Here is a 10000-nt window from a genome sequence, read left to right as displayed (position 1 = left end):
CTATGACCTTTCACCTCTGACAGTCACAGCAAAAAATAATCAACTCATTTTCTGCACACATTTGCAGATCTGTGTATCTGTGCTTGTGCGTGTACTTTAGGTGTGTGTGTGTGTGTGTGTGTGTGTGTGTGTGTGTGTGTGTGTGTGTGTGTGTGTGTGTGTGTGTGTGTGCGCACTCTCTGTTGGGAGGTGAATTCTGTGCTATAGGATCTCCAGAGAATTCCCCACTCTCACCTCTGGCTGACTGGCTCTCAGCCCTCACCACAATGCAGCTGATCTGGCATTCTAGGCTACAGTGGGCGAGGGTGCTGGGTTGGCATGCTGGGCATGGTTGCTAGGCGAGGGTGTTGGGTTGGCATGCTGGGCATGGTTGCTAGGAGAGGGTGTTGGGTTGGCATGCTGGGCCTGGTTTCTAGGCGAGGGTGCTGGGTTGGCAGCTGGGCATGGTTGCTAGGCGAGGGTGCTGGGTTGGCATGCTGGGCACGGTTGCTAGTCGAGGGTGCTGGGTTGGCATGCTGGGCGTGGTTGCTAGGCGAGTGTGTTGGGTTGGCATGCTGGGCATGGTTGCTAGGCGAGGGTGCTGGGTTGGCTTGCTGGGCATGGTTGCTAGGCGAGGATGCTGGGCATGGGTGGGTGAGGGTGCTGGGTTGGCATGCTGGGTATGGTTGCTAGGCGAGGATGCTGGGTTGGCATGCTGGGTATGGTTGCTAGGCGAGGATGCTGGGCATGGGTGGGTGAGGGTGCTAGGTTGGCATTCCAGTTGTCTGCAGAAAGAGCTGGAGATCCACGCCCAGCTGGGCCTGTCCAAGAGCCAACGCAATCAGCAAATGGGCTTCTGGGAGTGTGTGTGTGTGTGTGTGTGTGTGTGTGTATGTGTGTGTGTGTGTGTTTAACCCCCCACACCCACCACCATCACACACACACACACACCACCATCATCACACACACACACACACACACACATACACACACCACCATTGCACACACACACACTCACACACACACACCACCGTTGCACACACACACACACACACACACACACACACACACACACACACCACCACCATCACATACACACACACACACCACCATCACACACACACACACCACCATCACACACACACTTACACACCACATCACACAAACACACACACTCACCACCATCACACACACTCACACACACACACACACACACACACCTCTGTCTTTCCCTCCCACCCCCTCTCTCCTCTGAGAGGATTTATTAACTGTGTGTGTGTGTGTGTGTGTGTGTGTGTGTGTGTGTATTGTGCCTTTATAAGATGTGTTTCCTCTCCTTAGATTGGCATCTATTTATAAGTCACCCAGTCAGATGGAGGCTACTGTACCGTACCGCATCACTGTGAGTGCACACACACACACACACACACACACACACACACACAATGTACCTTACCGTACCACTGTGAGTGTACACACACACACATTGGCTGGTAAAAATGTTGAGTGGCTGGTAGATTTTAAAATCTACCTGCCACAGTGGCAGGTGGACAAAAAAGTTAATTTCCATCCCTGACACACACACATTGTACCTTACCGTATCACTGTGAGTGTACACACGCACGCACACACACACACACACACACACACACACACACCTGAGGGGTATTTCACAAATCTAGATAAGTGCACCTGTGCACCTAGCCTGGTCCCGACTCTGCTAACAACCAGGCTTTAATTCTAATGTTAAATATATTGTCTTATTGGTTCAGCCAGCTGCCATTCAAATCAGACCTCCATGTGACCCCCCCCCCCCTTTTTTTTTTTTAAAGAGCTGCCTTTCATTTGTAAACTGCTACATGTAATTGGTCACAAAACACCATGGATTGTCTGCCTAAAAATAAAACCAAAAATATGCTGGCACCCCTAAATGGTTAATTCAATCATTTTGGAGGTTCCATCAAAGGAACCCCCTAAGGGTTCTTAAAAGCCTGCATGGTTCTATGTAGCACCCCAAGAACCCTTTTATAAAGAGTGTATCTTTACAGTGCCAATCGCGTTTCTTAATGACAGCGGGTGCCTGCATGAGGAAGCGCTCACATGGGAGCAAACGTGAATTTGCATTCAGTTGGTCCACCACGCCTACTCTCCCGCCTCACTTTATCACTCATCTTGAATTTCTTAATTTGTGTGAAATACCCCACTGTACACACACCCACACACACACACACACACACGCACACACATACACACACACACACACACACACACATATTGGCCCTCATTTATCAACCGAGTGTAGAAACCAGCGTACATCTGAGCGCAGAAATCATCTATACGACGGGGCTCATTGTGTGATTCATCAAACTTTCGTTATCACTCCAATTCCAGCGTAAGCATAAACGTGTGTTGATAAATGTGGCGGCTGGAAAAAAGCGTGATTTAAATATCACGCCCCTATATTATGCTCGTTTTAATGACCTCGCCCCTAGAATTTTCGACATGAAGGTGCATTATACGTCCAAAAGAGATCATTAGTGATCTGGAGCCACAGTCACGTCCAGCTGAACCTTGTTAATTTTGACAGATAGAAGCGGTCATCAAGGAAGGTGGGAAACTAGAGCGATTTAAGTGCAACAGACTTTATTTTCGCAGAGAGAACGCATCATACTATAAATACATTAATTACAAAACCATACGACACTGAAATTTGCCCTTTGAAAATAATTTAGAATATATAATTCATAAATGTTGCGTTTGCCAAAGAGGAAGTAGGCTATAATCATCTCCTATGGCAATTCTAAGCCATCAAATGTGTCAATATAATATGCTACATTGCAGCAAATAGGCTGCACATGTCATGTACAGGAAAGGTGTTATGTCTGAGATAGTCCATAAATTCAACTCATCAACTTTGTAATCCACCGGCGATTTACTGCTGCACAGTGCTATGCCGCCTGAAAAACTTGCGTACGTGAGTTCAGACTAGACGTGAGATTTGAGCGTATGGCACCGATCAAGTTCACATTGATAAATGCCATACTTTGCGTGGAAACAAGCGGACGGCTGTTTTACGCCTGTTTTTGGTCGTACGCACGTTTCATAAATGAGGGCCATTGTGAGAAGCTTCACCCGCTGACCTTTGACCCCTCATCTAGTCCCGCACAGCAGTCTGGGAAATGGAGTCCATGTAAACAAACACAGCATTGTAGGCATGGGCAGTGGTCACAGACACTCACACACTCAACGGCACCTGTGTGTTTTGTGCTTTGCTATTTATTATTTTACTATACTACAAGAAGAAAAAGAAGAATCTCTATTTACAATGTGCCTATAACATTAAATAAATAAATGTATTTATTTATTTAAACTATGCGTCTCTCCACTCCACCACAGGAAGACGGATTTCGGGATATGGCTCCTCCCCCCTTTTCCACCGCCCTGCCTACCTCGTCAGGCCCCACCCGCTCTGATAGCCAATCACAGCAGAGTAAACGGCCCCGCATGGAGCCCCGCCCATCCTCATAGCCAATCACAGAGCTTCTTGATTTCTGCCTCCATCCAAAGCCCTTCCTCATTGGACAGACACTTGGCACCGGTGTCATTTTCTGACACATGATGCAGGAAGCAAGGATCCCGCACTCATTTTTGTAAATATGTTTCCGTTGATACTACTGTTACTCACAGAAGTTCAGCAACCCAAAAATTGTTGATGAGTTTAAGTGCCAAACCTTTTGTAATATTTTTTATTTTGTGTTCCACATTGAGAGGAGACACTAGTTTGAGTATATATCATATAATGTATAATGTTCAGTGTCAGAGAGATTTATTGAATAAAGAAGAACTCCAGTGAAAGTGGATGTGTTGGTGTGTTACCATAGCAATGCAGCATGATACTACGTATCCGGTGTCAAACATATGACATCAGACCACAGCCAGAGAGCTGATATCAAAGATCCTCTCTGCTGACATATTGCCAGACACGGATGCAGCCATGAGCCAACGATGGGGTGGACTAGAACACTGCAATGACCAGCAGGCTGATCTCCAGTCCAACACAGTGATTCTGGAGTTCTGGAGTCTCTCTCTCTCTCTCTCTCTCCCTTTCTCTCTCTCTCTCTTTCCCTCTCTCTCTCTATCCCCCTCTCCTGTGTCCCGCCGTCTGGCTCTCAGAGTGCATGCATGGGCAGTTTACAAAGACGTGTCACTGAAACCGGGCCACACGATCCACAGGTCTTCAGATGGATGGATTCGGGCCAGAGCCGGAGGAGAACCAGACCAGAACCCCTGGCAAGTAGGCCGTATCAGAACCAGACTGACAAGCTACAGAACCAGAGACTAGAGAGCCAAGTCATAAACTAGGATCAGGCGGGCCGTACCAAAACTTTGGTCAGGATGGGCCGTCTCAGAATCAGAGACGGGCAAAAATCAGACTAGCCAGTGGTGAGCAGAGTCCGAGAGAGAAGCTCAGACGGCCAGTGCAGACTCGCATGGAGTGCTTTTTAGAGCCTGCTGGGGAGTGTGCTGTTGTACAGTACACTACAGCCTGCTGGAGCAGGGGTTCTCAAACTTTTCACAATGAGTACCACCTCAGAGAACAATTGACTCTCCAAGTAGCGCCATTATGGACCAGCATTAAAATACATTATGGTAGACCAATTTAAATATATTTTACATTGTAGCACTGCGCAGTAGAGTTCTCCTGCGCATGCAGGGACGCGACGCACAGGTGCCCAGATGGGCGTGTTTATACTCTCAGGACGATGCGGCCATAGGCTCCTGCCATCCCGAACACGCCAAAAACAAGATCTATACCCACAACCCCTGAGTCTTGCTTTTAATTTTGAGCATGTAAGCAAGTGGGTAGCATATTTTAGCCGTCTGTCGTGTAGTAATAGAAATGGGTGAATAATTTCAAAATGTGAACATAGCCTGGTCACTTTCCTTGGAGAGCGCTTAAACGGTCATTAAACAGCATTTAACCCACCTGGTCCCCTCTCTCTCTGTCCAGGCTGTGCAGAGTCCCTACCGAGGCCACGAAACTGGCGAGGAAACAGTTAATGCCGATCGTGCCTTGAAATCTACAACAGCTGATATTTTTAGAATGAGCGCCGATGTCCTATATACACGCGCTTAGAATGGGGCATCACTGCGCGCGCTATGGATGCAGCTTTTGAGCGCGAATCGCCGAGAATCCTGAGAGCTTTTTCTATTTATTCATCTCGCTCAGCCCCTTTTAGGTAACCCATGATTCACAAAGTTTTATCTCCATCCGCGCCCGGGAGGTTATTTTTTGATGTTGCCAAAATAGGTCTCATTTCAATTAACATTATGTCATCGTTGGCGAGAGGAGATTTTAATAAAGGAGAAATGTGTGTTCCGGAGCCTCAGACGCGGCAATCCCAGAGAGAGTCGCCTGCTTGTCTCTCTCCGCAGCGCGAGAGTAACCTGCTCTCTGTATCGGCGGCCATAAGAATCTCGATAAGCGCTTCTGCCTCCTGTGTTCGTCACTGCGCGACCCCGACAGTCTGGGGGGTCGTGTTTAGATATCAGCGGATTGCTACTGCTAGGTACCCACAGCTGTCCAAATACATGTGTTTCTCAAAAGAAAATGTTCAGTCAATAAAGATGCCTTGCAGAATATGTTTTAAAACACTAGGGGAAATAAATCCTAAAAGGATTTCAGTGACCTTGGTAATTCTGGTTTGCATACCCAACACTTTGTTCCACGTTTCTGTAAAAGAAGAAGAAGCAGTTAAGGTCAAGAGCTGTTTGCGTCACACCGAGGTGTGATGTCAGCACACGCAAGGAGGAGAGGAGCCCCTCTTTAGACAGCGGCTGTCAGGGCGACGTGCCTTTTTTCTTATTTTATGCCGCTTTGCCTGTCAACAGCAGAGCTTCTCTCTTATTTTTGCACTCAGGAGCGCGCACGCACGCACGCAAGGCGAGAAGTCACACCAGCCGCCCGACCCACCGCACGCGGCCAAACAAACGAACGCTGCATTCCTTGGCGCGCGCGTGCCCGAGAGCTCTCTCCTCTGACGGCATAGCGTGACGGCTTTCTATTTTCTGTTTCCTCCCCGCTCGCTCCCTTATTCCGGCCTCCCTGATCCTACGTCACCGCCACCCATCCATCCACCCACTCCATCTCCCTCCCTCCCTCTCTCTCTCTCTCTCTCTCTCTCTCTCTCTCTCTCTCTCTCTCTCTCTCTCTCTCTCTCTCGCTCTCCCGTGATTATCGCGAATCGTGGCTTCTCTCTCTCGTGCGCGCGCGCTTCCCTACTCGCGCAACTTCGGGGTGAGAGAGAGATAGAGAGCGAGAGAGAGCGAGAGCGAGCAAGCAATACCCAGCCTGCAATTCAAAGTAGACTTCTCTCTCTCCGGACCCGGTTCGCGCTGCCTCTTGTGTCCCCAGGAATGAGAAGCGATGTCCGGCTCTGGCAACGAGGAGAAAACCTTCCGAAGGTTCCTGGAGCTCTTCCTCCGGGAGATGAGGCCACCGCTGCAGGAAGACCAACCGCTCCCGATGCGCCCTTTGTCGGATCTCATATCGGACGACGAAGTGGAGGGAGAGTGCATCGACCTGTGTCTTCAGCACCTGTGCAAATAGTTAAGTACCGATCCAATTTTATTATTATAAACCTTTAGAAGTAGTTTATTTCCTAGACGTTGCCGACACATTAGAAGCTAAACCTCAAGATTAAGGTCAACATACACAAAAGAAGTGATAAAAACGAAAGGAAAGTAAATGTGGTCTGCTGGTCACTACCAACAACCGCTGTTTGTACTGAAAACATGAACTTGTGCCGGACCCATTTTCGGGTGAACAGTGACAGTGTCTCACTCTCCTTTTGGTCGCGGTCAGTCTGATGAAGAGTACCGAATGAAACCGCGGCGTTATGGCCGTTAGAGTCCGCAGCATCTTACGGAGTTCAGCACAGACTCTGCTTCGGTTCTGTCAGAGAACACAGATCAATCAATCAAGTGTTGGGTGCAGCCAGTAGGGGTATACCCCTCTGTGAAGCGTCGCTCTTGGGATATAGCCTAGGTTATTTAAAATAGTTCAACTTCTCTTATTTTTTTCTTTAGGCTATGTATTTATGTATTATTTATTTAAAAGCCTCATTATTCATCTAATCTCAGTTAGACACTTGCAACATTTAATGTGACACCCTTGCCTAAATTAGACTATTTTACTCGCATTTGCTAAACGCTCTGTCAGTTCTGCTAAAGGCACAATCACGACAGAGTTGTGGTAGTCTCGCGTCTCAACCCCGTTTTCATTCAGCACGAGCCTCCCATTCATCCCTCCCCCTGCTCCTCCCCGCATCCCCGGGTCCGCGTGCCCTCCCGAGGTCCCGGAGTGGTGGATCCCCATCTTTTTGCGTCACACTCATCGGAGGCTATAGGCTATAAGACCGAGCCGACCACCCCCTCCGCCGAGGGTAGCCTACCGACCACTGGACCGCCGTTACTCCGTAGCCGATATTGGAGCCATTTGCTCCTTGTGTCAAATTGTGTTGTATTACACAATGTGAGCGATTTGATCATTTAAACTCGAGAACTCGCCTAGAAACACTTGCTCGAAAGTGAATCTCCTAAATGAGCTCCGCTATGTGTGTATGCAATGCGAGTATGAGCGTTTAAAGATGCCACCGCGTTCCCTAAGGTATGTGTGTGCATCCGTATCCTCATTCCGTGACACGCACGCACGCACGCACGCACGCACGCACACACACACACACACACACACACACACACACACACACACACACACACACACACACACACACACACACACACACACACACACACACACACACACACACACACACACAGCTGCGTTACAGGGAGGGAAAGCACATTCCCTCTCGCGCTAAATTGAATTCTTCTCGAGCTGTGGGAAGGGTTTGCGCTTGAGAAATGACGTCACGCGTGTTTCCACAAATAGACCCCTCGCCCACATCTGAGGGGAGCGAGGGAATCAGGTGGACCGCGCGACCGAGCGAGCGAGCGAGCGCAGGCACGGATAGATGTCTGCGATGGAGGCGTCTGTCCGCGTCCTCCCAGGAGCGCGTCAGTCGTTGGTTTAGATAAGACTGAACGCGGACGGAGATAATGTCCTTGAGCAGCTCGCGCTGTGTGTGTGTGCGTGCGTGTGTCCGTGTGTGTGTGTGTGTGTGTGTGTGTGTGTGTGTGTGTGTGTGTGTGTGTGTGTGTGTGAAGTGTCAGACAGGTGTTCGAGCCAAAGATTTGACGTAGCCTATCATTCTAATTTCCTCTTGTTCTATGCAAAATAGCTCGCCATCTAGATGCGACTCCCTCTCAGCCTATCAGCCTATGGCTGTGATCTGCATCTGGGGTGTCATGCTGACGTCAGGTTTAGAGGGGGAATTCAGTAATATGTTAATGTGTCTAGTTACACGGAGGTTATCAAGATCTTATGAAAATGGCTTAAAAAGAGGAATTATGGTTGCTTCTTATCAGCCTTTATGATCTAATGACTTGGCATGTTGATGCCACTGAGCTGCCAGATCATTTACTACACCACTGCCTCCACAAGACATGAAGACAGTGAGTGTGAGCGAAGGAAAGTGACTGCTGGTGTTGAAAATGTGCACATTCTCCTGAAATTGTGCACATTTTCCTTGAATTAAAGAGGATGCACTTGTAAAAGGATCTTGAGCAGACTGTTGAGATGTTTGGTATGCTTCTGATTTTTCACCTGTATTTGAACCTTGTCATAACCCAGCTGCAGTTACTGAGGTTGGTGCTCAGTGAGCTGAACGAGAGCTTGTCCAGGTTTGGGTCTCTAAGCTGTGGGCATGCTGAAGGTGTTGCCGGTCAGAAAAGTGGTGTAGTCTCTGTGATGCACAAGACTATGCAGTAATTCTACCCACTTAAATAGCATCACCTTCTCAGTATAACCACTTTGGGGTTGATCACAGTATACCCACTACAGCTAACTACTACACCATAGTATACTACTGTTAAGTACTACACCATGTATACCCACTACAGCTAACTAGACGACATTACAGTATATCCACTACAGCTAACTACACCACAGTATATTCACTACAGCACTACACCGCTGGTCAGATGTACTGTGAGAAAGCGGGTGTCGTTTGCGAATGTCGCTGTTTCCATGGAGATAACAGCTGGACTACACAAAGGGGTCCTATCTGAGACTGGATTGGACCGCTCCCTGCAGCTCAGCGATTGGCTGGCCAAAATACGGGCACTGCTGAGCCCTTTTCATTGGAGGGTTTCTGGACATGAGCGGCAGCGAGCGCCGAGCCGGGCCCCGGGATGTGGGCTTGGCTGCCAGTGCCCGGTGCTGGACCAGTAGTTGCCTTGGCACTGGATCAGCCGTCCAGCTGAAAGAAGCCGCCTCAGAATCAGAATCAGAGTCCGTTTTTTTATTGGCCAAGTATACACATACAATATACAAGGAGTTTGATTTCAGTAGATGTTAAAACTCTCCATACATTAATAAATAGACATGTAGTAGTGCAATAGACATAGTACACATTCGAACAATTGTAATAAAGGCACATGCTGTACAATATAGACACCTACAGTATATACATGTAGGGACATAGACATAATCAGAGTCTCTGTCAAGAGTTCATATTCACACACTCACACTCAAACCCTGCTCTGTCTGTCCAATCAGATCCTCTGCTACGATGAACCTGTCCAATCAGAACCTCAGCTCTAATGTGTCTCCCTTGTCATAATCACACTTACAATGAGATCCAATGAGATCCTTAGCTTTAGTCTGCCTGTCCAATGAGATCCTTAGCTTCAGTTTGCCTGTCCAATCAGATTGCCAGCTTTAGTTTGGCTGTCCAATCAGGTCCCAGCTTCAACCTGTGTATGTGAGTGAGCTGCAGGCTTATGGTTTGATGTGGGGATCTGATATGAGTTCAACCAAGCGTGTGTGTGTGTGTGCACGCATTGTGTTTCACTGTTTATGTTTTATTCAAATAACACACAGGATGCCTCCATTGTCCTC

The 10000-nt window shown here is 48.2% G+C and overlaps 2 protein-coding genes across 3 annotated transcripts in view; both read left to right on the top strand.

Moving 5' to 3' along the window:
• rad51c (RAD51 paralog C) overlaps window positions 1-3822 on the top strand; it is an 8475-nt gene extending 4653 nt beyond the window's left edge. For both annotated transcript variants that reach the window (XM_062535739.1, XM_062535737.1), the window contains 2 exons: window positions 1321-1381; window positions 3376-3822. In XM_062535739.1, coding sequence (XP_062391723.1) covers window positions 1321-1381; window positions 3376-3507 — 193 coding nt within the window. In that variant the 3' untranslated portion in view covers window positions 3508-3822. The remainder of the gene's footprint in view (window positions 1-1320; window positions 1382-3375) is intronic.
• Window positions 3823-6305: 2483 nt separating this feature from the next.
• ppm1e (protein phosphatase, Mg2+/Mn2+ dependent, 1E) overlaps window positions 6306-10000 on the top strand; it is a 49646-nt gene continuing 45951 nt past the window's right edge. The window contains exon 1 of the mRNA XM_062537204.1: window positions 6306-6588. Within this exon, the coding sequence (XP_062393188.1) occupies window positions 6407-6588 (182 nt within the window). The 5' untranslated portion in view covers window positions 6306-6406. The remainder of the gene's footprint in view (window positions 6589-10000) is intronic.

The sequence above is a fragment of the Sardina pilchardus genome, chromosome 5 (genome assembly GCF_963854185.1).
Source record: "Sardina pilchardus chromosome 5, fSarPil1.1, whole genome shotgun sequence".
NCBI lineage: Eukaryota > Metazoa > Chordata > Actinopteri > Clupeiformes > Clupeidae > Sardina > Sardina pilchardus.
This window is presented reverse-complemented; position numbering and strand designations above follow the sequence as displayed.